Source organism: Wasmannia auropunctata, unplaced genomic scaffold (genome assembly GCF_000956235.1).
Source record: "Wasmannia auropunctata unplaced genomic scaffold, wasmannia.A_1.0 LD334508.1, whole genome shotgun sequence".
NCBI lineage: Eukaryota > Metazoa > Arthropoda > Insecta > Hymenoptera > Formicidae > Wasmannia > Wasmannia auropunctata.
The window spans coordinates 1,629,478-1,656,333 of NW_012028382.1; the positions used below are offsets into that span (position 1 = coordinate 1,629,478).

Here is a 26,856-nt window from a genome sequence, read left to right on the forward strand (position 1 = left end):
GAAGGAAAAAGCAATTGATATTATACATTGGTTTATTTTATTCACTGAGTTGACAAAGCATCGCCACTCCTCGTATAATCCAGTGTTCTGGTGGCTTCACCGTGGGCAACCGCACGGCTATGACGAAGTTCGTGGAGTGACCGGTGGTGGACAATACCCCGCGACGTTCGCTGGTTTTATAGAGCGGACAAACATACGATCGCCTTTCTTCGATATCCTGCTTCTTCATCGGTATCAGCCACAGCTGGAAATATAAGTCGCGAAAAAGTAAGTTTTATCATTGATCTACAAATTATCTCTCTTGGGGGATTTAAATTTACTTACAAAGGGCACGTTATCGTAAAGCACTTTGGGAAAGCTCTCCTCTACGCACATTTTCTTTATATCAAATCTCGCGCCATCCAAAAATAGTCCGTAAACGTAAACACCATCCTCGGGCATGTTCGTGAAAACAGTCTCTTTTAGAATTTCAAAATCAAACGTAAGAAGATCTATAGGGATCTGATACTTTCGCGCGTAATTTTGCAACGTCCCAGTTAGAAACGCTTGCGTAAAATAGAAGCCAGGTAACCAGAATGTAACGGGCGGTCCTTCCTCATACCATTTCTATATAATAAATTCATATATACTTCGAAATATTTTATGCTAAAAAAAAATACTAAAACGCTTAAAGCAATATATAAAATTACTTGTAGAAATGTTAAACGTTGTAAAAAGTCATTGATATAACTGCCCAAAGGTTTTAAAGAGGGATAGGAATTTGCCTTCCACAAACGAGGTAATTTACTCGTCACGATTGCATCGTAAATATCTTCAAGTTCAATGGACATTATGATCAAACCTGCGATATTGCAATAATATAATTTTAATACTCTTGTTAAAATATAAAAGATTGATTTGATAATTTAAGCTAATTGACAATATTTCGCATGTATAAATTTCTTTCTCTGAGAAACAGATATATACCTTTGATAGCTTTTCGTACATTGATAAGACTGTTCCTGATACAGTGTAATAATTTGTTAAATCTGTCCATCTCTTGCACTAGCACAGTGTTCATACTTTGACTGTATAATGTAGGATATTTAGCAAGTGCTGCAATGACATCGTAATTCTTTGGAAGCTTATCCAAGATTTCTGTCGCGACACCGTAAACTATCTCATCGTCAGAGGTGGCTCTCGCACCGGATTTAACAGCTTCCTAAGAAAGAAAATAATAGATAATAGTTTCATTATTTTTGCTCAAGTTATTTTTGTTCAGGATTCAGGAAGAATCAGACCAAGATTTATTAATGATACGCATGATATCAGAGCGTAATCTTAAGGAACGATAAACATACCTTAATTTTCCAAAGATCCTGAGGTCGAGCAATAAAAAATAATAATATATAAAATATATATTTTATAAAAAAAATAATACATAAATTTATATATTTTATAATTATATAAAATTCATTATATCGATTAGTGTAATTAACTATAAATTAAAATTTGATTATTTTTTGTGACAACATATTGTCATGACTACATACCGTCCGATCCTGAATAATGTCCGATAAAACAAAAAAATGATAATTATAATACGCAAAATTATCGTCTTAAATTATTTTCTTGAAAATTTAGATAAAAGTTACCTGCGTGAGCAGTAATGAAGAGAATAGCAGGTCTGTCTCTCGCTGATCTTTAAGAATGTCGGCGTTTTCATTCATGCCAAATACACTCGGTGCTGTAATTATCGGAAGTTTTCTCGTGTATACGATATATGCTTCGTATTCTCTGGCGAATGGACAATAATAAATAGTAGATGACGTGTCGAAATAGTATACTTCATCAGTCAACAGTTCCCTGAGTAAGGATACAAGTAATATTAATTACTTAATTGATTGATTAAAATTACACAATTTGCTAATACTCACGGACAATAGAACTTCAATAGGATAGTGCTCAGCGTTCTACGATCCCATTCGTCCGTAACTCTGCCTCCGTAATTGCATTCACCCGTGAGGTACGTCAAAGCAGCGAACTGCACGTCCTCGTAATCGTCTAAGAACATCTTCAATTGCAATGCGCTGATCCTCATATCGGTCTCGTTGAATTCGTACGGGATGTTCCATCCGATTGGGCCGAACTTCCGTCTCTCTTGTATCATAGCGTGAAAGAAGCACAACGAGTACAGAAGCTTCTTGAAGTGCTCGCTTTGAACGCAGCCCTCGAAGAACTCTGGACTACTGATCGGATCGCTCGTGTACGATCTCAAAATGTTAGCCCTGAGTCCTTTGGGCGGCTCGTTCGTAATCTTGATGCCGTTCTGGAGGACCGATATGGGAAAGTGTTCCGCTGGATAACTGGTCAACCATAGCCGGAAATCAGGGTGAATCGAATCGGGTATCAGACCTTCGCAGATCTTTTCCAAGGTCGGCATCCAGCTCTTGGCCAGGTGACAGTTTTGCAATACCACCCAGTTACCATGCAGCACGCCATTCTTTATCAAGCCTTCCGCTATTGGTCCTTGACCTGGATTAACAATCACGATATCAATTTCGTGTGACAAATTCTTCGTGCGGCAAACACTTACCTTGACCAAGAGACAGATAGAAAAGACGCTTGGCACCGTAGCCTTGCTCGTCGGCAAACGACAGCAAGGTTTGCCCCGGATCGGCACCGGGAGTTAGGATAAATATCAATGGAATACAACAGTTAGAATCCAAGTAAGAAGATGCTAAGTCGAAAGGTGGTGCTTCTACGTATTGCGCGCCCAGTTGTTCTACAATTTTCGAACGATTAGCGTAATTAATGTCCGTTATATTCAATCGATCGATACTCGCTTGTAGCGTGTCTTTTACCTTCCACGAGCAACTGTACCGCTGGGATAATTTTATCGGGGCGGAGACATCGCAGAATTAACAATCGTTCAAATAAATTTAAGCTGTCGTATGGCGCTGGGAAAGGCTCTTTCTGCGGTTCTCTCGAGTCGAATATCTTCTTCCACTCGCCAACGGCCTTGGAGAACGATTCTCTGATGCCCTACGGAATTGATAAATTCATAATTCTATAAATAGCGATTTTCTGATCGATTATACAAAAATTTACTTCAAATCCTTTGACGGTATCCAGCCTGCACAATTCGTCCCAGTACTTGACGAGCAGCCACTCGGCAGGATTAGCGTACGGGTTCTCCAAACCTATCCCACCGGTTAATAGAAATAACCATTGGCTTATGGTTTCCGGTGTGTCGCTCGTCTCGCACAGATTGAAAACGAGAAGTAGCGTGAACAATAGTTTATCCTTTTCAAACAGAGATCTGCAGATGTTGACGTAAAGGGAATATGTAAAATATTTGTTTAGATCCCTCAAACGTTGTTCGATATTATCGGCTGGCTCCGTATTATCGATAGCCATGTTGAAGAGATTTACAAACCATATCAATGAATATTGATACATTGGATCTATATTGGCTAAAGATGCTGCGAGAAAATTATTTCGGTTAAAATCTTTGGTTAAAATCACCGATTAGAAACATAATAACGACTTTTCTTCATGTTATTGCTTTTGCACGACTGATTTACCTATCGTGAAGAAAAGTATAGTTGAATAAGCCGCGATGGGTTGATATTGCAATCTCGCGGCATCGATCGATTTTTCTGTAACTTCCGTGGCCGCTTGTTTCACCTGAATATCATCGCTTAAAACCTTGGATACCATTAAAATATCGATAGCTTCCTCGTCCTCCAAAATATTACCTTCTGCCACGGAAAGTACCTCCAGGATTTTATCTTCTGTCTCTTTCAACATCCTATTAGATAGAGTAAAAAAAATGATATAAGTGAAATGCATAAAATCAATGCGAATCAAAGAACATACTTTTTGTTCGCGGCACTCTGCAGAATCAAAGCGTTCTTCTCTGCTTCTAAATCGGGTCTTTCTTTCGCGACCACAATACCGAGCAACTGATCCTCCAGACCGCTCGGTGTTATCATAAAATTCAGCAGAGTTACTCTTACAGCTATTTCCGGCAGATAATGAGGATTTCTTAATTTTGTCGTGATGTAAAGTCTGTATATATCAATATGATAATTAATATTATATTATAATTAGGATATTATTATAAAGATATACTTTTTATCTCTAGATTTTTGAACAAGTACTCTTGTCTGTAAATCAATTTGTTAAAATCTATATGACAAGCAACAAAACTTAATAAAGATATGTTGCATCAATAAGCTTTTTTCCATGTGGAATTTAAAATATAGTTAGTATGTATATGTAATTAGAGCGTACCTAAAGTTAGCATTATATTCTATTACGGCATCGCCCAATTTTATACATAATGCACCAGCATGCTTGAACGTCTGTTTAAGAAGTATTGGCTCGAGAACGGGATCTAATTCCTCCTCTACGTTTTCCAACAGCACTGGTTGTCCGAATTGTATCGCGTTTTCCAAAACTCTAACATAATCATGTTGACTCAATCGAATAATGCTTATATTGTTTTGCTTCTCCATGTTTCTAACCCATTTGTTAGCTTGGCTTTGTGGATCTATCATCAGCGGCCATCTTCTGGCATTTCTAAAAAAATACCGTCATTACGCAACACGACAGTCATTGAAATTACAATTAACTTACGTAACGATAATTCCGTTGTCGATGGAAAATAGATCGGCGGGCAATCCGGCGATGTTCCATGATCTGATTAAAACCGGATCGCCGAGTACATCACGCAGATGGAAATCATAGCTACAAATCACTTGCATATCCGTGCATAATTGCACCCATTCGTTTATCTGCAGCACACGAAACGGCATGGTGAATGGACCCAAATAAGCCACTACGCCGGACGCGATTAATACATCCCCCGTTAGCCGATAATATCTATAAAAAAATAGAAAAAAAATTGAATTTAATATCAATATTTGCAATAGTCTAAAATAAAGATCCACTTCAGACAGATCTCACTTGTTGCCCAGTTCCTCGGCGGTTTGAGACCAACGTGCATATTCTCCGCCTAATCCCCCGATAAGATCTTCGGCCCGTTTCAATTTCATCTCACAATCCGCCACCTGATCCGACATTATTTGAAACTCCATCTTTCTTTTGTTTAATGTTTCTTGAAGGTCCAACAATTTTTTCTAATAGATTTAAAAAAAATTAATTAAATTATTAGATTCATAAATGTACTGTTTTTTTTTTTAGAAATTAAATTTGATTTATCATTTGACATTATAACTTTCGTATAATTTTATTATTGATATTCGTACCTGTACTTGACGCAATTGTTCTCTTTTCAGATTTAATTTTTCTATAGCATTATGATAGACAGCTTCAGCTTGCGCTAGGGCTTTTTTCTTAGGAGCGATGATTTTTGCGATTGTATCATAATCGGACATTGCGATCACCCAACGGCATAAACCTTCGCAAGCCGTTGACACCTTCTTGATTTTCTCCGGATCGAAGTCCGGATTTGTCAGATATTCTTTTCGTATCGTTTCTATTACCTTATCCGGAATGTTGTCCTTATCAAAATTAAGTAGCGAGTCTAAAAATTTAGCATCGCTGAGCATCCTCAAGGCCGCCTTCCAGTAATCATCAACGTACACACCCTCCTTCGTCAGTACCTTCTCTGGCTTTATTTGCTGTAATGATTTACTTAAATTGCAATAATATATAAGCAATAAAATTAAGACTTGAATAATTATTGTGGCAGATTTTTTACGAATGGCAATACATGCCATTTTCCATTGCCTTGTACATACCTTGAGAACGCAAACACTCTCCACGATGAGCTTCACGCCATACGGCGGATGTTTCATTGCTTTTACTATCGCGATATCTGCCAATGTCAACGTGTCCAATGCTGCTTGAGCTCGATTTAAGATAGGCATAGCTTCAGCCAAATCAGCATCGCATTCAGCTCTTATCATAGCTGCTTCATTCGCGACAATCTACATGATAATAATTTTATGTAGCGGCACAATTTTATTAAATTTATATTTTACATTTAATGATATATTATTGTGTTAACAATATAATATATTAATATTTTAACGTCAATAACAAGGATTGTATAATATGAGCTTACTTCAGCCGCAGTTTCGTCGACTTTAACTACTTTCTCAAATTCCGCGACCTCCTGATTTTCCTTCTCAACGTCGGCCAACATTCGTTGAATATCCTGCGTGGCCGCAATTAAGCTTGGTTGCAATTGCTTTAATATATTTTGCATCTCCGTTACTTGATGCTGCGCGCTATCTAATTGTCCCAATCCACCCTCATACCGAGCCTTAGCGTGTAGCACTTCTCTGTAGTATTTTATGAAAAATTAAACGAGAAAATATGAGACTTAACGGAGTTATACTTACCCACGCTTTTTGTCGAGTAAGGTCTGAAAAGTCTTGATCATTTCGAGGTAAGATGTAGGTGTCACATAATTACGTCTATTCAAACGAACAAAGAACTCGTCACTTAATCTTTGAGTGGATACGTGGAAGTATTGACACATGTCAATACCGACACTTCTTTCGTGATCAGTAAGTTCGACCGCAGACAGGAATTTAGTCGCGACAGCCAACAGTGCATCTTCAGGCCATAGCTTGAACGATGAAATTAATAATGTAATAATATCGTGGATTTTTTTTTAAACAACAGTGATAAAATTTTATGATTTCATTTTAATACCTGAAGCCAATCAATGGTGCAACAGTTAACTAAAGCTGGGAATTTTCTAATCCGATTTCTAAAAGCGTCACCGATAGGAGACATAGTGACAACAATGTGTAACTGATCGCGACAGATTTGCACGAATAGATTAAAAAGAGCCGCAGGGCTTCCGTCCGTTTGTAACGCTCGTTCTCGTTGTCGATCAATCTGTCTCATCTTCTCGCATATGTCAGCCTTCTCGTCAGCAACGAATATATTAGGCACCTAAATAAAAATCGAATTTGTTAAATTTTTTTACGTGTGCAAAAAGATGCAAATGAACAATTAAGTGGCGAGTTAAAAATTCAATACGTTTTATTATATGTATTATTTACTTCTCCTGAATTGAGCATATTGCTGATATCTTCCAAGAAGTTCTCTTCTTTAATCTGCGTGTCGCTGAAGAGAAAAGTCGAATGTAATTCGGTAGCCGTGGCTTTCTTCAAAATGGCTTTGATATCCTCGTGCCATTCGTGCTGGCCGTATTGTTGCGTAAGTTCGACCTGGTACACGTCGTAGTCGCAAATGTGCGACGCCAATCTGGTCAAAGACTGTCTTCCAGATCCACCGACTCCAACGAGAAGAGCATGACTTCGCGGTTGTTTGATGATACGAGCTATCCTCGATAGATGCTCGATCGCGAACCTTTATATTTACATTGAATTTAGCACAAGATCAGGCGTTAATTGCAAATCTTACATTTACTAAGTAAGACAAATTTACCGGAATAATACTAGATTCATAGGTTTTTTTGTCATCGAATTATATTCGGAAAGATACGTTTCCACGATCTCTCGCAACTCTTCTAAGTCACTAACTTCTTGGTATAAACGAACATCCGCCTTAGCATCCATAAAATCGCAATATATCAAATTTCGTAATTCGTTTATGGTAATCTGCAAAAGACGTTCAAGAAATGTATGTGAGATATCAAAATACGATTTTCTTTTTTATTAATTAATTAAAAGACAAAATTTTACTTTTTTTTTTCTCTTCTCTCGGAGCAGATCTTCGAAGAGATCCTCCAACGAAATTTCCATACGTTTTTTTAGTGTCACGCTTATTTGCTGTATCAACCAATTGATGTCAATTTCGTCGACGGAACGATCACCAAATACACGAAGTATCTCGTGAACCCATAATCGCTTCATATTTGAGAGTGCAGGCATAGTTTCCGGAACTGATAAAAGCACTCCCTGTGTGATAATTGTAATAATTGATGAAAATTTTTTTCTTAAAAATGTGGATAATAATAGAATGAGTAACAAGATGTTAGACAACCTGGATAACTCTAGAGAAATCACGAAGATTAAACATATAATGACATTTCGCAGGCGTTGGTAGCAGATTAATTAAGCTCTCTTTATATATATCTAGCGTTGCTAAAACAATTTGATCGATGCATGGATCAAATTCTTTACTGAAACCCCTACAATACGCAAAGAAACATGTACACATATTATAAATTTTCATATAACAAGATATTTACTTGGAATAAATTTAAAATGTCTCTAAAATATTCTCTAAATATTGTTATTAAATATTTTTTAATCTATAGACCTGGTATCGAGATGCCACAAAACAATCCTACTAAATATCGTAATCATAACGTCATCCTCGAATTCAGATATTGCCAGAACGAAGAAGTGCCGTTTGAATCGAGGCGTAACATCTTTGCCAGCGACTGGCGGAGACATCGCGCACATTAATTGGATCTCGATCAATTTTATTAGCGTTTGTTCCTTTCTATCATACCTGTCAGTAAGAAATTAACGAAAATTACAAATATTTTATTGAAGATTTTTAATGTAATATTTAAAAGCAATATTTAACCAAACGTGTAATATCTTTGTTACGAAATTATAAATCAGATATCAGTGCGACACAATAGCGACAAACAATTTAAAATATTTTACCATTGCCAATGATCCAACCACTGCCGCAATAATTCTATAGGCGGTTGCGCCCCAAATGTTTCTTTCATGGGCATCGAGACGTCATCGACGAAGATGATCCATCGTTTACCTATAGGAGGACCATAAACTCCTTTCCGTCTACGATCTAATTTGCTCATAATAATATCTTGCGTCTGATTAGCAGTGGTTTGCGCGGAAAAATTGATCAGCAACGGCTTATTCACCGCGGCATTATTCTTTTTCAGTAGAAAGTCGATTATATACACCGACTTGCCGGTGCCTGTCGGACCTACAACGAGCACTGGCTTCTCGTGTTGTACCAACATCTGAAAAAGTGCCGTGTACCGTATTGTTTCTACGGTTGGCACAATTATTTGATTGACAGGAATGTCACGGGGAATCGACGGCGCCAATAATAGCTCGTCCGACCATAATTTCCACTTTCCTTTGCCCTAATAAAAAGAAGTAACACAAACTTGCAGGATGGAATTTAGCGAAATAAAGCATCTTAAAAGATGCGAATATTTTTTTATATCTAGATATTAAATTTATAGATAAATTTTTGCAAGTGTTTACCTCTTTAATAAATCTGTAATCAAACACTACATTATGTTTCGGCATAATAAATATATAGGGTTTTAAAGGTGGCGGAACCGATTCTTGTAACTGAAATACGCCCATCAGTGCCAGTGGAAATTCTCTTTCCAAAAGCCCGTGGAATAAAATGCTAAACGGTTCCTTATACTTGGCTTCCAAAGTGCCGCCCATTGCCCAGATGCACGAGAAGAAAAACGAGCCCTATATAAATTTTTGAAGTTAATTCATTATGACTTAACATTTTATTAATTATTTAATCATCCGATTCCTAACTTCTGTCTGTGCTCGAAGATCAAGCTCATTTATATTTCTCGCTATTTCTTCATTGTAATAGTCATCCAAAAAACAATCCATAAGATAAGTGACAGATCGTAAAAGGTTTGAATCGGGCATTGGACATATTTCCTACAAATTAATAAAATATGAACAGTATCTGTCACACGATACATAATTCTATTTATAATGAGAATAAATTTTCTACCTTTACATTGCACCGACGTAATAGATGAAAAAGAGGTTTACAAAATCTGAGGAATAGCGATTCGTGTATGAAGACCCGTAACCATTCATCTATCACTTCTGGCAATTTGACTATCCAAGAATTTAATAAGGGCTCCCATCCTAACGCATCAGGCTCCATATAAATCATTCCTGTTTTGAACGATTTGTTGATCATCTAATTTTAGATTTCGAGCTTACTTGTTGTCATTTAAAGTCCCATTTACCGCAACGAGATACCGTGGCTGGTGAAGCAACTTCCAGATCTAACGGCTCGAATATCAAGTTAGTCGTCGGTGCCAGTTGAATGATTTCTCCGCTCATTAGGCACAGCTTTTTGTTGTCGTCAAGAACGGTGTTCATACTTTCTATCCATATCGCGTCTATCGGACCATCGAAGATCAACCATTTTCGGTCGTCATTTGTCGAAGTTGCAAAAGCCCGATAGCTAATAGCCAGAATACCGTCGTTCCACTCGTGGGACGCTGGATCAAATTGTCCGTACAATTGTCCCAGAGTTAACGATTTTGGATTGATTACCGTTATCTCCACCTTCCGCTCATTCATTAAATTCTATTTAAAATTGACATTAAATTTAATCAATGTAATCGTTATACGTTATACATATATATACTGATTTAATTACTTTGTTATTTTTCGAAAAAATTATTGGACTAATAATTAATTAAGAATCATGGAAAGAATGATTTTGTTAAAAGATCTAAAAATTTTGCTGAATACAGATCTGAAAATTAATTCTTGTTGAATCATCAAAAAATTTTGTTGGAATGTTAAAAATGATAAGCATTGCTATAAAACGTTTTGATATTTTATAGCAATTATTTTGACTTTCCAACAAAATTTTTTGATGATTTAACAAGAATTAATTTTCATCTGGATTCAGCAAAATTGTTCTTTCCGTGAACATTTACATTTTCTTCGCAAATTGCGAGTGCGTCGGCCAGCATTTTGTAGGCTGTAGTCTTGCCGGCGAAGGGAAATCCAACGATCATGAATCCATGTCTGACTAACATCATCTCGTATATTTGCTGAATTTTCTCCAGAAACACAGGGACGCACTGGATGTTCGCAGCAGCGCACGCTTTATACGCGCAGGCATTTAAGTGTACATAGTTCGGTTCAGGAAGTTGCACGCTTGGAAAAAGATCCGAGATGATACCCTATAACAACATATTCTTGATAATTCTCCTCTTATTTAGGCATAAACGTTATATATACACGTACGTGAAACAGCGGTACATCTTCGCTGAGAAACTTGGGCAAATTTACGTCCTTGATGCTACGTAAAATTAAAACGTCCTCGTTTTCTTCTGGATATTTCAATTTTAAATGTCCTGCCGCTATTAAGACAGACTTCACCGCTCGCATACCGTAGTCATAGTGATTTTGGCTTGACAGTTGCTCCGAGCATAATTTATAAGCCATAACTATCTTAACAGACAAAGGCCTTGCGTTGTAAAATCCATATGAGTACAAAATATTCTCCGCTATTAAAGCGTAATCTGGTACCTATTGAATATCAGAAATAAATGTAATTGTACAGAAAAACACATGATTTTTTAAGGCGCGTTTTTTGAAATTTACCATCATAGCCACCGGTCGGAACAAAGCTTTTAGATTGTCTGGTAATTCCGTTCTGCCAGCATATCCCGGATTCATCGTGATGAACACCGCGCAGGTACGATCCAGTTTCAATTCTGTTTCTTCGAATATCAGAGTATCCTTCTCCGCATGTATAGCTCGTTGAATAGTCAGTATTTGCTGTGCCACTACCGATAGAACTTCTAGATCAATGCGATTAAACTCGTCGAAACAAGACCATGCACCGGTGCTGGCTAATCCCTGAAATTATTTAATATAAATTTAGAATAAAAAATATTTATTACATATAAATGACAGGCTATCTTCCGTATCTCTATAACAAAAAATATATTTTAAACTTTAGCTTATATATAATTGTGTTTGTGTATCTGTGTGCTGTCAGATTAAATATTTTCAATTCGTACTTTGAAAAATTTGCCCAGAGCGATATAGTCTAATCCTTCCGAGCAATTGAATACAACGCATTGCTTGGCGACTGCCTTTGCCAGATCTTTGGTAGTCTCGGTCTTTCCTGTCCCAGCAGGTCCTTCCGGAGCGCCGCCGAGATGCTGGTTGAGAGCACCAAACAATGTGCGATAGCATCGATCGGTGAGTGGCGTTATTACTAATCGCGACGTATTGCCTAGGTACTCGTATGCATAGCCCAGCTGGGAATTTATCATCATCGTGTGCAAATCCTCGTCCTATAGAAAAGTTTAAATTTTAACATTGGCGATACTGAAAATATACGATGATAAATGTAAATGTAAATTATAACGAAGTAAAGAGAAAGAAAGACCGCATATCTAAATCTACTCACTATCCAATAGTATCTCAGTTGGCAAAGCCACTTAAAGTCCGTGACTTGATTTACATTTTGCTCACATAGCTGCACCAACACATCACGACTGTGAACATCCAGCGTTACTAAAGCTTCTGCAAATAAAAAGAAGAAAAAGAAAGTAATTTCCGGATTAACGTAATTGGATACATTAATTCTCACCAAATTGAATACCAACCCAAAGTCGTTCGATTTTGCTTTGATAATTTACTACGGACAAGCTTGACGATTTCATTAAGTTCGTGTGTACACGTTTCAACATAATCTCTTAAACTTTCTAAGCCCTTCGGAATCTTAACAGTAACATCTGCCGTCCAGTATAATTTGCTGACGCAAAGGATAGTCTGTCCCGGCCATTCCAAGGCCCATTGACTCCTAGCTTTAGTCGGAAAGGCATCTTTGGCTCGTATCACCTGGAAAAAAGTCGAATCAATGTGTTTAATAATTCAACGTAAGAATTCGCTCTTTTTCGAAATTTTTATCGATTCCAAATAACCTGAGCTTTCACGCTTTTTTTCATATCAATTTCGAGCTCGAGAAGCCACTTTTCCACTTGCCCTCGTGCAGCAGTCGTATCGATTATATCCTCGAGAATAATCACCTCCTCTTCGGATGACATCATAGCCGTGGCCTCCATGGCATCGGTAAATCTCAATTTTGCGATGCCCTCGAAGCACTTTTTCAAATGAGGCTGCACCCTACGGTAATAATTAAAATGTGTAATTACGAGCAATCGAATAAGTACAACAATAATTGTACTTATTCGATTACTAATAAGCGTAATAAAATATACCGCGTGGGATCTTTCGTCTCAGACAAAATTTCTAAAAGTTCATCGTTAGACAGAAAGAAAAATCGCGGGAAGAAGAGTCTCTTCTTCTCTAGATAAGCCGCAAGTCCTCTTTGCACCAATTCAAGCAAATTGGTACACTTTTTCAAGCGATCCAGCATCTTGTCGATATCGACGACGGTCATGACTGCTGGATTAGCCGCGACGATCGACATAAGTTCCCTCCAGATCTATTTTACATGTATAATTTAAATTTTAAATTGTTAAAAATGTATTGTTCGTATAAGAGGCAATTTAATTGCGATGTTATGAATAATTACGAACTTTATCTACGGCGCTAAATCGTCGACTCTCCTCTGGCATCTGTTGCTGTATATCGGGTGACGAGAAGATTGGTTCAAGATACATCCACGTTCCTTGAACCTTGAGCCAATAATCCATAATATCTTGTAACAAAAGTAACTTGGCTTCCCATTCTCTAATAGAATAATAGCATTGATAAATGACAAGTGAGCATGAATTTTATTTGACAATTGAAGTAGCAAAATTGAATAAAACATTTTTTTTGTCTCTCTCTCTCCCTCTTTCTCTAAGGAATTATAAAAATCTCTAAGGAATTATAAACATTGTAAACCTACAGGGTTTCTTTCTCAAACGGCTTTATATAAAGAGAATTCTTCATTGTCTGGGCTTTCATTAAATGATCGTCGAGCAACAGTTGTATTTCTTCCACACTGGCAATAACATATGTGCCGGTGTCGCGATAAAGATTGACGGTAAACGCGATATCCGACCAATCGGAATACATTTTGACTAAAGCTCTCTCCAAATTACCCTCTTTAGTAGCTGCCTCGGATATTACATCAAATTTCGCGACATAGTCGCCTAGACCGTAATCGAGAATCTGTGAATGTAAATACGATTACGATCTGTAGCCAATGACAAACCAGTTAGATTTGCGTTTACCTTGGCCAACGTCATGTATTGATCGACTTTTATCGGAAACCCAACAATTTCCGAAATCTGCTCCCAATGACGACTTTTCAGGGAAGGATTCCCGAGAGTCAATATTACTGGCATATGCTCTTTAAATTCTTCGATTTTCGTTCTTGCGATTTCTGCCAACTTTCTCACTGCAGGTTCTTGAAAAGCTTTTTCCAACTTGTATACCGTACGATATGCAATGGCTGTTTCAGTCTCGATCACTTCGGGATCGTACGAGCCTATCATAGCGTTAGTCCAATTCTCGTAGTTAGTTAAGAATTCACAGGTAATGTCGTAGAATTTTTTATAAGGTGCCAATTTATCGGCTATCTAATTATTAATAAAATAATATTATTCCTTCTGTATAGGAAAATAAAGTGAGATAGGAAAAATGTAAAATATCAAATTTTTTATATTCTTAAACATATAAAAGCTTTGAAAGTGATAATTTCTATAATTTGTTTACATCACTAGATTGTGCGTTTGTAAAGTTAGCATCCCAACAATAAAATTCCATATATAATTCTGATTAAAGTTCCCGTTTTATTTTGAAGAAATGAAGAGTTTCTTATAGTTTATAACAAGAGTTCTGCTTAATAATAATTTTTAATTTAAATTTTGATAAGAAGTTAGCATCTCATTTTTTAAATTTAAATTAAAAATGGTTATTAAGCAGAACTCTTGTTATAAAATATAGGGAACTCTTCGTCTCTCAAAATGAAGTGTGAATTCTAGAACTATGGAATTTTATTGTTGAAGTATTAACTTCACATACACCTAGATTGTAAAAACTTCAAAACATATATATGGATAAATGTGAATCAATGAAATTAAATTATTTTCTATTACCTTCTTTCTTAAGGGATACTGTGACATTTCCCAGCCGAATAATTTTTCCTCATCGTTAAATTCTGCGATTGTATCCATAGCAGCAGTCAATTTTTTGTCAAGACTAATAGCTTTTTTCTTGTATCGTTGTATCTCCTCGATATTGCCCCAATATTGCAACTCGTTACAATATTTCTCATAAGTCTGTAAATCCTGTTCAAATTTTTCAATTTTTTCTTTGAGCATTACTTGATACTCTCCCGTTTTACTTGCAACTATTTCACGGTGTTTTTCGAAAATTTCAGGCATTGCGTGATACCTGAATATGCGACAATTTTAATTATTCATATTATATAAAATTTCTATATATTAAACAATTTCTTTACATGTGTAATTGTATTAATCAGTACGATTCCGATTTATTTGTACATTGCAATACAAAACACATTTTACTGCGAATTAAATTAATGTAATTAAAACGTGCTTACCATTGAAAAGCAAAATTATTGCTCTTCAACTCAACTGGCGTTAAATGGTGATAATCTGATAAAAATATTATATATTTCATTACTTCTGTCAATCGAGTCTCTAGTTCAAAAACAGTTTCCGTTTCAGATTTATGTATAAAAGCTTGCAATTTCATGAGTTCTGACGTATTGGGTGGTATACTTAATGCTCGATCTGCGATGTTTTGATAAACATCTCCTATACTGATAATTAAATATTATTATATCAAATTTTGCAACTGTTAAAAAGACAAATGAAAATCAGCGAGAAACATACGCTCGAACTTTTTGTTGATAATCAGCGACCATTTTTGAAATTAATTCGTCTTTGAGATGAGCAGCTGTAGAAGCAAGATGTTTTATAATATGATATCTGCGAACTTCAAAGAGATCAGTAAAAGATGTCCAATAAAACTCTAGTGGAATATTCTTGCTCAATTGATTGTAATGATCAACGAGTTCGCAATATTTCTTATACGGATTAGGCGGTTGGGCCTTCAGAAAATCCCGAACGTAATTAACGTCCTCGTTGTTTATTAAACTCATATATTTATCGAACTCGCGCAGTTGCATTTCCGGATCAGTTTTATATCGTTGAATTAAATTTGATATGACGTTCGCATGTTGCTCAAGAAGATCTGGAGAAATCATTGGCTGTGAAAACGTGTAGGAATTTAATAATATAGTATTGTAATATAATTTTATTAATGATTTTTAATTATTATATTGAATAATAATCAATATTTGTAATAATGAAATAATTATTGAAAACGATAATTTTTTTAAATTATTTAATAATTTCATTAATACATTACACGATATTTTTTGAATGATTCAATATTACATAAAGTATATACCTTGAGCAATTCAGAGGAACTACTATCCGGAGAAATCCATCCGAGTTTTACTTCCGCTCGTGGTAAAGTTGTTACAGCATCGTAAAGAGAATTCAGCAATATTGAAAGTCCGTTTGCAAATGCTTTGAATGTTGGATCAAAAATAATAGAAGTATTCCGTACCACAACGTCTACATTAAAGCCACAATTTGTGTGCTAATCAAAATAATTATATTTAATGCTCTTGACCGAAATATACATTAAAAACAAATTTTTAATCGGACCAAAGTCTATAAAATATATACTTACACCGACATCCGTAAGATAATCAATATAGTCTTCCATTGAACGTAAGCACAAGTCTCGCAATTGATCTTCCATGACGTAGGCCAGACAATTGAAGAATCTATTATATTGCGGATTGTTCACGGGTGGTAAATTACCTTTCTTTGAAGCCTAGACATAGTGATTTCGACATCAGATACGAATTAACATTTATAAAAAGTATTTTTTTTCACTTAAATTACGAAACAAATTTTTTACTGTGAGTAAAATATTGCAGATCTTTGGCAACCATCGTTTGAGAAGATCGTCGCTCGTGTCTTTGAGGATTCTTAAGAATTTGTAATCAAATTTTGAAAGATCGTACGATTGTCTTTGCGACGTCAGCTCTCGTTTGTCTACTTGTCTGACCTCTCTATAAATTACGAAATTATACTGGACCAAAAATCATTTCACGTATAATGGTATTCTGATGGCTACATGCCACTTTAATTCACTAACCCATATTCGCGATACCAGTAATCTAAAGTTTTGCGCATGCACGGGTGATACAGGATGATCGATTTCCTCTCCAATTTCGCTTTTATTTTTTGGTACTTAACACTGTGCTCCAGCGTCAACAATTCGGCGATTCCTCGGAAGAGTAGCGGCTGCAATGTGCACAACGTGTAATCGCAAAAGCAATCGAGTGTGAAGAGCAACCGTAGGATTATCGGCAAAAGGGCAAACGTATGAAGGCCGACTCAACATCGGGCGTCCAAAAAGTTTTTTTTATATTGCGCGTGAAATAATACGTCATTCCATAGATCCGTGTCAATATATAGTACATCGTATTTACCGTAGCGCAGAGCGCCTCCTCGAAGGGTTCCTGCAACACGAAGTCGACGATGGATTTTTTCATACTCGTAACGTAGGCACTTTTTAATTCCCGAATCAATTGGTCGAAGCACTCGGTGTATCTCTTCTGCCATTCAGCGGACACCATGCTCGTGATCTTCTTTAACGTGTCAGAATCTAAGGTGCCTGCATGAGTGTCGTCGACCTCATGAAGGATGTAGTAGTAATACCTCAACAGATTCTTGTCTTCCTCCGTGAGCCAAATGTCACCGATATCGTCGACGTCGCTCGGAACTGCTGCTGTTTGTCCGCAACAAACATTATCGTCATCTAAAACCGTCCGCTCTTTTGCATAGTCACTGCAAATTTCCATTTTGTCCTCGTTCCAACTCAGTCCTTTGATCTTCCTGATCAGATGCATCCGAAATTCGGCTCTCTGTCGACGTAGCGACATGTAGTAATCATCTTTGGGAGAAACGGTTTCTCTTTTCCTTTTCTTTAATGCCGTGGTGCTCCTTAAAATTTATTTAATTTTTGACATATAATTTATATGTAATAAACAGCAATATACATAATCAAACGTTAAAAACGTATTATAATAAATATTTGTGCTTTGGCGCAAACAAACGGTACTTTGCGAACTACTGGTAATTTACCTCGACAAAGTTTCACATTTTTGTGGCAAATCGAAAATCCTCGATTCATCTTTAATATACTTTTTTAAGCAATCATACGCCTTCCGATGCGCGTGATATTTTTTTAAAAGCTTGGTATTTGGACAATACGTGTCGGAAGTGGATTTCATCCAATCGCATTGCTTTTTACGGAATTTCCTGACGTGTGACTCCTCACTCCGCTTTGCCATTCCTGTGCACGGTTCCGATTTGTAAATGTCAATTTCTTTGTCACTTTTATCTTGTTCCATGACTTCTTCTTTGCTCTGACTTTTATCTTTTTCTTGTACACAACGCGGATTCTCCATCGTGTAATCAAGTCTTTATATATATTTTTTTTTTTTGCTTATCAGAATCGTCACGCTAATATGAATTCGAGAACATTAACTGTGTGCGTGATCTGAATAGAAAATTATGAAATAAGTGATAGTCACTCAACCTCTCTTTTTCACGATTACAACTTACCGTTTCGTCTTGCTTGGTAGCAAGGGTATGCGTTACCATAGCAGTCGCGGTAACATGGAGACATGTTACGTCAATCGTAATATAATTTTGTATTTGATATCTTTATTAAATTATTAACAATATGCAATATAACATGCGATTGATAACAAGAAATAATTGCAAAATAATGCAAACGAGCATTTGTGCAAAAACAGAAGTCCAATCTGAAAAATATATATAATAAGGAAATGGGGATGATTGAGGGATAGAAAAAAATAACAGATTGTTGTTCCCTTTAACGTAAATATTTATTCTGCATTTATATACGCGACATCGTTTTCAGAATAATACTTTCATAAGTGCGGTGAATCTGTGAATCTGATACGTGACTGGTAGTCTGATATCTGTCAGTAATCGCTATAGAGCTAGCTTGCAATTTCACGGCACTGAAGATAAAAACGATGCAATATAATATATTCCTTTGTATAGTATATTGAGTGTTCCGGTAACGTAAAATACAAAGTTCAACGCGATATTAAATTTTATATATATATATATATATATATATCTGTATTTATATATAACGCATATATATGTATATGTATATGTACATATATCACGACAATTCACACACATTTGATTGTCACTCGTCTCTGATATACATAGTACACTGTTGATCCCTCTATACATCTAAATAGGCAACGTGAAGTACTTCTTTGCGTAAAGTCTTTCCTTATTCCAGGAATATGCGAACGAGAATTCAGTTCAGCAAATTATCAGGGACAATCTGCTAAGTATATGTGTACGTGTTTGTGCGCGCATATGTGTATAGTATGCATGTGTAGGTGTATATGTGTGCAAGAAAATAAACACATATTGGACCCCCGCAACCTCCTAGCATGCCCCTTGCACACTATGATCGGAATTAAAATATGCACATATAGACGAACGATTAAGAGCGAAATGGAGGGAAAAGCCACCCGCTCCCGTTAGCTTTCGCCAAAATATGTAGGCGGCATATACTTCGCAACGGCGATTCGTAGTCGAAACAAGGACCGCGTGGATATATTGATTTTCTTTCCGACACCTTTCCAATGTTCCGCCAATGTTTCAACGTCGAAATATAGCCGCGTTTATGTACGCGACAGAGACACGTTACACAGGGAATAAACCGCAAACGATTTGTATCGATCCTTTCTTCCGAAGGCGTATTGCAGGGAGCATCCACGGAATGCGCCGAGTATCCACTCTAAAAAAGGACAAATGTCGAGGACACTTGTCTCGACATTTTTCCGAATCAATTGTTTGTAAAATCAAATTTTTCACCAGAATAAACACAGCCTAGTTTTAATATTCATTGTGAGAAATTCAATATTGAATTCTGTACCGAGGGAAATTTTACTGTCACACGTATTGCTTTCTTCGGGAATGTACCCTGTGTAACGATGTAATTATACAATTATATCTAATGGCTTATATAATGTTGATTGAAACAGGTACATTTAATGTGAGTACGAATAACACACAGCAGTTTTGAGAACATAGTTAATTAATTATTGAAAGTTATCCTTGCAACCGATTAATTTCTCTATTACGTACAACGCGATCCGCGTACAAAGTAATCTTTTCCGCAGTCTTAACGAGGTTTTGCAGATTCGGGAAGAATAAAATAAATATGATAATACTACACACACACATACACACACACATACACACGCACACACACGCACACACACACGCACACGCATCTACATTTCTGATAATGACATACATGTGTTCCATATACCAACGGTATTGATCCGGTTCTCCTGCGCCTAACAAGCAATAACGTTACGGTTGCTTATCTATATAACGAAACCCTCTTTGATAATTTTCAAAACTAATATTGACAACATCACGGAGCACGGTACATTTGACTAATTATCTTGCTTGACATTCTATGACACATAATACACATAAAGTGTTCGGTTTTGATACAAATTTTCTAGTTATATGCACACATGCATTATTGCTATGCTTGATAATGCCTTCAAATTTGAGAACAGACGTAAATAGTTAAATATTCCGAAATTAATTAAAAAATGATCGTGTCGTGTATATATCCCTTTAAGGTATATTTAACAAATTATAAGCAAGTTATATATAATATGTCACAGGATATAATCTTTTGTCAGGATATAATATAATCTTTTTACAATTTAAAATATATCCGATATGTCAAATTTTATTTAAGTCTCATAAATCTCGGTATAATACACGTCATCATATCTCTTTAACTTTTTTTTATACATTTTGTCATTTATAAATTCCAATATTCAACTTTTGTATAATATAAAATTATACACATCTGCACTTATAGAGATCATCACTTTGTTATAGCTTTGTAGAGAAAATGTAAAAAACATTAAAATCGAAATATTACATATTTTGTTTAATTGTATATAAAAATTTCATTTTTATACGTTAGATCAAAGCAAATTTAATATTGCGAAGAATGCGAGAGAGGAACTATTTGTCACACGGCATTATATTGCCAAGGTGCTTTATTTGAGAAACTTATAAAATTGGAAGGCATTACATAGTAAAATGATATTTATTTCAAAGTCGAACAAAATAAGAAACTAACTATTGCCGTATTTTTTATCTTCATCAAACTGCTCTACAAGGCGACGCAGTCTGTTCCAAAATAAAAATGTTACATAAGCCACTTCCAATTACACTTATAGTTATCCTCTTCCATTGAACACTAATGTAGCTTATTTCACGCCCGGCTGCACAGCAGCCACAGCAGATTAAGCTCTCGTTTTTCTTCACGAGACATCAGGAAGATTAATCATCAGAGCACATATTATATATCGACAATGGCGATTTGTATGCCGTACTGTAGTCTTTATTGTTTACGCGCAATTAATATACTTTCCTTAATGTGTTTTACTCCAGCCAGATTTAGAGAGCGAGATTTAGAAAGGCGCGCCGTGATTCTCACACATATAGGTACGTAATGTCTTCAGTTGACTCGCACGAGAAACGCGATTCAAGATATGAATTGACAATGGAAAGAACTTAAACCTATTTTGTTTGTTTGTTTGCTTGTGGCAAGCTCGTACGACGGAACGGAAAATCCGGGGAGTCATCGAACGGTTAAGGTCTTGTGAAGCGATACCGGTACGGAGTCCAGGCGAACAGTTCTAAAGGAAAAGAATATATATAGATCCATTGTGTATTCCCATCGTTCACTTGCCACATTTTCTAAATATTCTTAGCATGCAAGTGGTACCAGGCGCGGAGAAAACGTCGTTAACTCGTCGTTTTCGCGCCGCTTGAGATGCAAAATTAGCATGCATTCTGAAAACGTCCAGCTCGCTTGCGTTTGAAATAAATAGTATTTCTCCTTCTCCTCCTCCTTTAACTGATAATTAATTTCCGCTCTCTAGCCTCTGTTTCGATGCAAGCTGCCGTTTCCAGTTGCGCTTACTACTCCTACGGTGAAACATGCCGGATTGCTACAGATCTGCTGACTAATTTGTAAAGATGTTCAGATGAAGAAATTTGAATGCAGTATCATTTAATGGGGTTGCACGTGACAGTCGAAAGATCTTGCGAGATAAGCGCGTACAAGACAGAATATTTGATAATGAGTGCTGTAAATATTTATATCGAAGGATCAAAACGAATAATCGGATGGTTTATCGATTGATTTATCGAATGTTAATTATTACCGAATGAATATGTACCGAACGATTCGACAGCAATCGGTGTCATTGTTTCGTAGAAACAATAGAAGATAATAGCCTCAATAAATTGAAGCAAAAACCAAAAAAATTGTCCTTCGCCAATTAGCAAAGGGAGTAAAACGATCGCTTTAACTGACTCGATACTCGAATTGATCGGTATATGGTTGACACGTTCTTCATCTACCTGCGAATGATATATGGAAGGATGTCTGCAGTCTGATCGATGGTGATGCGATATAACGATGAGAGCGCGATGTAAAACTACTTGTTTGTAAAGGAGGTTGACAATAGCGTGGTGAGCCGGTCACTACATGAATCGCTCTACGATTTACCATGGTTAGTGAAGCACGGACAAAGCGCATTCAGAATACGATTGCAGAATCCACGCGCTCGATTGTTCCAGCCAGCGATGGTATCGCCACCCTTCAATCTACTACCTGCACACACACACGAATAGCCAGCGTGTTATAAATATCAATCTCAAAAGATAATTATAATTGCGCGACGTTCTACTTTGCAAGTAGCTCTACGGGTTGTCCCACCCAACTTGATCATCTGAAATATCTCCGTTGCTATTGATGGCACGGGAAAATGTGTAAGAAAAAAAATGTGAAAAAAAATACAAGTTAATAACTTAACAAAAGTGCAATGATTAGCTTATAAATAAATAAAATGTCTAATTTATAACATTGATCTTACTAATAATCTTAATTTTCTATATGCGATTATTTGTCGTTCACATATTTTCGTATCAGCCATCGTAGGATATTACACGAACATAAGCATATTTCTATTCGTCAATATAAAAATGCGTCTATTGAATAAATTATGCTTATTTAATTATATTATCTATTATACCTATATTCATCAATATATAAATTTCTTCAATTATCTCTAGCTATCTAGAAAATCTGCACTTATCAGACTACTCTCTGTATCTTCTCGCATACTCATTATACCTACTTTTTTTCCTCTATTCCCCAAGAATATAAAATATTTATCATTTTATTTATATTCACCTTCTTTTCCTTTGCTATAGCCGACGCGAGTCAATTAAGAATATTTTAATCCCGTAAATTAGAACATTTGAGTCGTAAGAATCAGAACGTAAGGTCGATTTGTACTTACCCTCGCTTGTGTCAGCTCCCTGAAACAGAAAAAGATAATATTGCATTGCTCGATCTTTGCGATATACATATAATAATAACTGATTAATAATTAAAGCATCACTCTTTTGGCTTTGTCGTAAAAGTTTTCTAATTAAATAATAAATCGCGAGTTTATATTTACCTCTGATTGAATCTTTCTTTTCGAAGCCTCCGTAGCGGCGGTCTCTATTACTTCACTGATAAATTTCGTGGTTTCTCTCATGAGTTCCTCGTCCTCCTTGAAAGCCTCTTTCCTCTGCTCCAACGTTCCCGTCATCAAATTCTTCTCGTGCTCGTCCATATTGATGCAGGAGTGGAACGATATGGACATCTGATTGGTCATAGTATCATCGACGACGGCAATTTCCGTGTCCTAATCCTTTGCAATTAAAATTATTCTCAATCAGACGAAAGAATCTTATATAGATTAAGTTGAATTTTCTTAATTTATACATATCGCAAATTTAGTTACCTAGCTTATAAAATTTAATGTAAAAGCAAAACATAGTGTGTACAATAATTAAAATAATAAAAAATTAAAATCTGGTGTGGAAGGATATGGTGACAGACGGTCAGTAATTTTAGATCGAATCGTCTCTTCCTCTCTCCTTCTCTCTCTCTTTCTCTTTTTCTCTCTGTGATCAATGGCTTGATATTAATTCACTAACAAGATCGCTGTGCTCAGCCCCTCGTGTTTTTGAATCATTCGCGCATACATTGGTCAATGATCGACGGCGAAAACAGGGGTTGAAATCGATATATAATTTCGGTGCTTTCAATATTACAAATACATTAATCGGATATAAATCAAATCTGTTTCTGAACAAAAAAAATATATTTTGTCCCGATTATAATTCTTTAAAACGATACAAATCGTTATAAAGTTTTTCTTTATCATTAATATCTTTTTTGCGCATATCTTTAAATTATTAATTTACTCGTTGAGTGTATGAATGAGTTTATATGTTGCGAGTGATAAATTATAATTGCTACAAATAAAGCCATACTTCGCGATAATTTTGCAGCGTATGTTACAAAGACTGCAGTGAAAATTATTTTAACTAAAGTACAGTTTTTTTGATGCTAAACAAAATTTATAGAATATATTGTGCTATACATTTGGAGATAATCTGGTTAGATAATAATGCTAAATTGCTTTATATGCTTAAAGAAATGCATATTACGGTCTATTTGCGTGCATGTGAATTCTTTATGCATTTATCCAATTTATTGACATTTGATTCATGTCAATTGCATATCGGTAGAACTTACCGAAGTTACATCGGTTTTAATGCCAGCATCCAATCTGCATTCGAAACAGCCGCCGAGACGAACGATATCATTGCTGAATTTCCAATTAACGCAACAATATGTATGACAGAGACCACCGACGTAAATACGACGACGGATGACGGATGTGCCACAGGTGGTGTGTGTTGTTTCACCGCGCACGCACACCGACACCATACGCAGCGTATACACTGGTCTCTACGTACACGCGCGTGTATCCCGGGGATGCCGATGACGTGGTCGCTGGTCGCGCAAGGCCGGTCCAAGGCGAGTTGACAGTCGAGGTCGACCGCGTTTATTTAATCGCTGATAAAGATATGGACCTGACACCGAGCTATTCCGAATCGAACAGCCGGTCGCCCCGAAATCCTCCGGAACCAGGGGAGTCGTCGACGCTTTACTGACATGGACTTGGCTCCTTCGATGGAATGGAAATACAGGGATGGTATATTCCTCTCAGTATTCGCGACGCCGAGCAGGGCGAAGAGAGACGGGTAGAAACGAGTAAACCCTCATCTTCTCTTTCGTCGCGTCTTCGACGGGCTCTGCGCTCCGTCAGGTAATGATCGACGCGGACCAGACGAAGCTCTCTTACCCGACTGGATATCACCCCACAGCCAGACCCTGAAACGGAGCATGCGTCGGGGCAAGGCAGCTATTAGGTTTTTATATCTTTCCTCCTGTGCCTCTCTTATCTGCATGAATGTGTACACATGCGCGTACACATACATATGCGCGTGCATTTAATGCCCGTATCTCGCAGATATTAAGTCTGTCAATCGACTAAAGCAAGGTGAAATTTGACTTCATAATATGGAATCGTCGCGCAAACACAGACGCTCTGATTACCATTCGATCTTCAAGATCTTGAAGAATGGATGAATTAAAAACGACTAGTGAAAAAATGCACTTTGCAACGCTGCAAAGGGATGAAGTTTGTAATATACAGATTTCTTTCTGTTTTTCCTATGTATGGAAATAATATATATCTGCGTAAAAAAATTTATTATATATTTTTGCTATATGTATGATAAAGAATTTTGAAAAACGACTCGTTCTTCCCCGCTAATTTTGATTCGTATAATACATTATTCATCACATACAATAATATGTTTTTATTATAAAGTAGCACACAAAGCTTTTAATGTGATATTTAATACATGAAAATTTTTTTGAAAAATCAGCAAAATCTCCGTGTTTAAAATTGCACGCTGTCTATAATGTATATGAATGTGTTGATTTTGCATCTGTTAAAATAATGTGCGCGTGCGCACACATACATGTATATCTATTGCGTAATACAATTTTGTATAATAATAAATATTTGTAATATTGAGAGAGATTGAATGTACCAAAATTCTTACGGCGATTACATTAAAAAACATTTACTCTTTCCATCTTTTTAGATACGTAATTTAATGACGAAGGCAAAGAATAAGGATTATTTAAAAAATAAAGATTGTCATGACAAAGATAAAAAGAAAGAATTTTTTGTCAAAATTGTATATATTTCTTTTAATATTATAATATGAAGGATTTATATTTTAACCAAATTTAAATAGAAATATTGTACAGAGTATACAACATTAAGTATTCTGTATACATAACAATGCCTTACATACAATGCCTTAATACGAGCTATAGAAATATTTTGCACGCATTCCGCTCGGTTACATCATTAGGAACACAGTATGCCAGCGTATGCCTCATAATTGGTGTCAACTGGTCGCAATTAATGACACGCACGTAGCCGAGTGTCAGTTCCTCGTAAGATAAGCAATCGCGTCACCGTTTCACGCCGATTTCGAATGTAGGATAAACTTCATTTTCCTCTCTCGAATCACACACACACACACACACACACACACACACACACACACACACACATACACATGTACAATTATTTCATATCTAATTGTATTTCTCCCATCTAGGATATCTTTCCTACTGTAATTCGCGAGATAGAGAAGAAGAGCACTCGTTCCGTTGCGCTTCAATTACGCTTTAGTGGAAAGACGGTTCGGAAAGACACAGCTAAATATAGTACGAGGCGGTTAATAACAAAGGATCGATATGATCGCACGGTGAATAATTTTTTCCCCGAAGGAGCTCACCGCTCGATTACATTATAGTTAACGTGCGCGGTTTTTCTTCTTTTGCCATAACAACATTGTGCATGTGAGCGGCGTATACACGACATGCACGTTACACGTGTTCACCTACCTCGTTCAAAGCGAATCTCTACGACGAGCGACTACAATATGTATAACATATACAAAAGACCAACTTTTTTTTCCAGAGTTAATCTCTCAGCGTCGTTAATTATTTTTGCTGCAAAATATACTACAATTCGATG

The 26,856-nt window shown here is 36.4% G+C and overlaps 2 protein-coding genes across 6 annotated transcripts; both read right to left on the bottom strand.

The window, feature by feature from the left end:
* Positions 1-14: 14 nt before the first annotated feature.
* On the bottom strand, positions 15-18,623 carry LOC105458565 (dynein heavy chain 7, axonemal-like). Of its 4 annotated transcripts, XM_011703980.1 has the most exons (52): positions 18,350-18,623; positions 17,867-18,284; positions 17,212-17,725; positions 16,875-17,023; positions 16,635-16,788; positions 16,401-16,547; positions 16,113-16,307; positions 15,533-15,909; positions 15,238-15,459; positions 14,771-15,068; positions 13,904-14,251; positions 13,576-13,841; positions 13,262-13,415; positions 12,941-13,167; positions 12,644-12,845; positions 12,326-12,560; positions 12,127-12,242; positions 11,732-12,010; positions 11,310-11,567; positions 10,950-11,234; positions 10,637-10,885; positions 9,932-10,277; positions 9,688-9,857; positions 9,480-9,611; positions 9,186-9,407; positions 8,610-9,061; positions 8,254-8,448; positions 7,975-8,122; positions 7,674-7,889; positions 7,417-7,589; positions 7,029-7,338; positions 6,673-6,918; positions 6,357-6,586; positions 6,077-6,296; positions 5,751-5,939; positions 5,256-5,630; positions 4,954-5,126; positions 4,624-4,869; positions 4,279-4,566; positions 3,862-4,053; positions 3,567-3,793; positions 3,091-3,464; positions 2,844-3,024; positions 2,576-2,764; positions 1,917-2,514; positions 1,635-1,845; positions 1,533-1,541; positions 1,341-1,358; positions 967-1,201; positions 690-841; positions 325-606; positions 15-244 (listed from the first exon to the last, which is right to left on the bottom strand). In XM_011703980.1, exons 2-52 carry the CDS (start codon positions 18,190-18,192, stop codon positions 38-40), a joined length of 12,207 nt encoding a protein of 4,068 aa, XP_011702282.1. In that variant the 5' UTR covers positions 18,193-18,284; positions 18,350-18,623; the 3' UTR covers positions 15-37. The 4 variants fall into 4 exon arrangements, with proteins under 4 accessions (XP_011702282.1, XP_011702283.1, XP_011702284.1 ...); XM_011703981.1 differs by lacking the exon at positions 1,341-1,358 and having other exon boundaries at positions 17,867-18,623; XM_011703982.1 differs by lacking the exons at positions 1,341-1,358; positions 1,533-1,541 and having other exon boundaries at positions 17,867-18,623.
* LOC105458564 lies at positions 18,618-25,118 on the bottom strand. 2 transcript variants are annotated; one of them, XM_011703978.1, is made up of 5 exons: positions 24,483-25,118; positions 23,353-23,589; positions 23,191-23,209; positions 22,395-22,499; positions 18,618-21,516 (listed from the first exon to the last, which is right to left on the bottom strand). In XM_011703978.1, the coding sequence occupies exons 2-5, from the start codon at positions 23,551-23,553 to the stop codon at positions 21,470-21,472; spliced, it is 372 nt and encodes a 123-aa protein (XP_011702280.1). In that variant the 5' UTR covers positions 23,554-23,589; positions 24,483-25,118; the 3' UTR covers positions 18,618-21,469. The 2 variants fall into 2 exon arrangements, 1 of the variants encoding a protein (XP_011702280.1); XR_975552.1 differs by having other exon boundaries at positions 21,477-21,516; positions 22,247-22,499.
* Between the last annotated feature and the right edge of the window lie 1,738 nt (positions 25,119-26,856).

Bases quoted from the DNA above. Each gene is read 5' to 3' on its own strand.
- LOC105458565 (XM_011703980.1), bottom strand. From the start codon at position 18,192: ATGGAGAATCCGCGTTGTGTACAAGAAAAAGATAAAAGTCAGAGCAAA. The intron at 14,252-14,770 runs GTAATAGAAAAT...ATTAATAATTAG, and splicing joins AGTATCCCTTAAGAAAGAAG to ATAGCCGATAAATTGGCACC. The intron at 245-324 runs GTAAGTAAATTT...TTATATTTCCAG, and splicing joins TTTACGATAACGTGCCCTTT to CTGTGGCTGATACCGATGAA.
- LOC105458564 (XM_011703978.1), bottom strand. From the start codon at position 23,553: ATGACCAATCAGATGTCCATATCGTTCCACTCCTGCATCAATATGGAC. The intron at 21,517-22,394 runs GTAAATCGTAGA...CTTTTCCTTTAG, and splicing joins TCCGTGCTTCACTAACCATG to AACTGTTCGCCTGGACTCCG.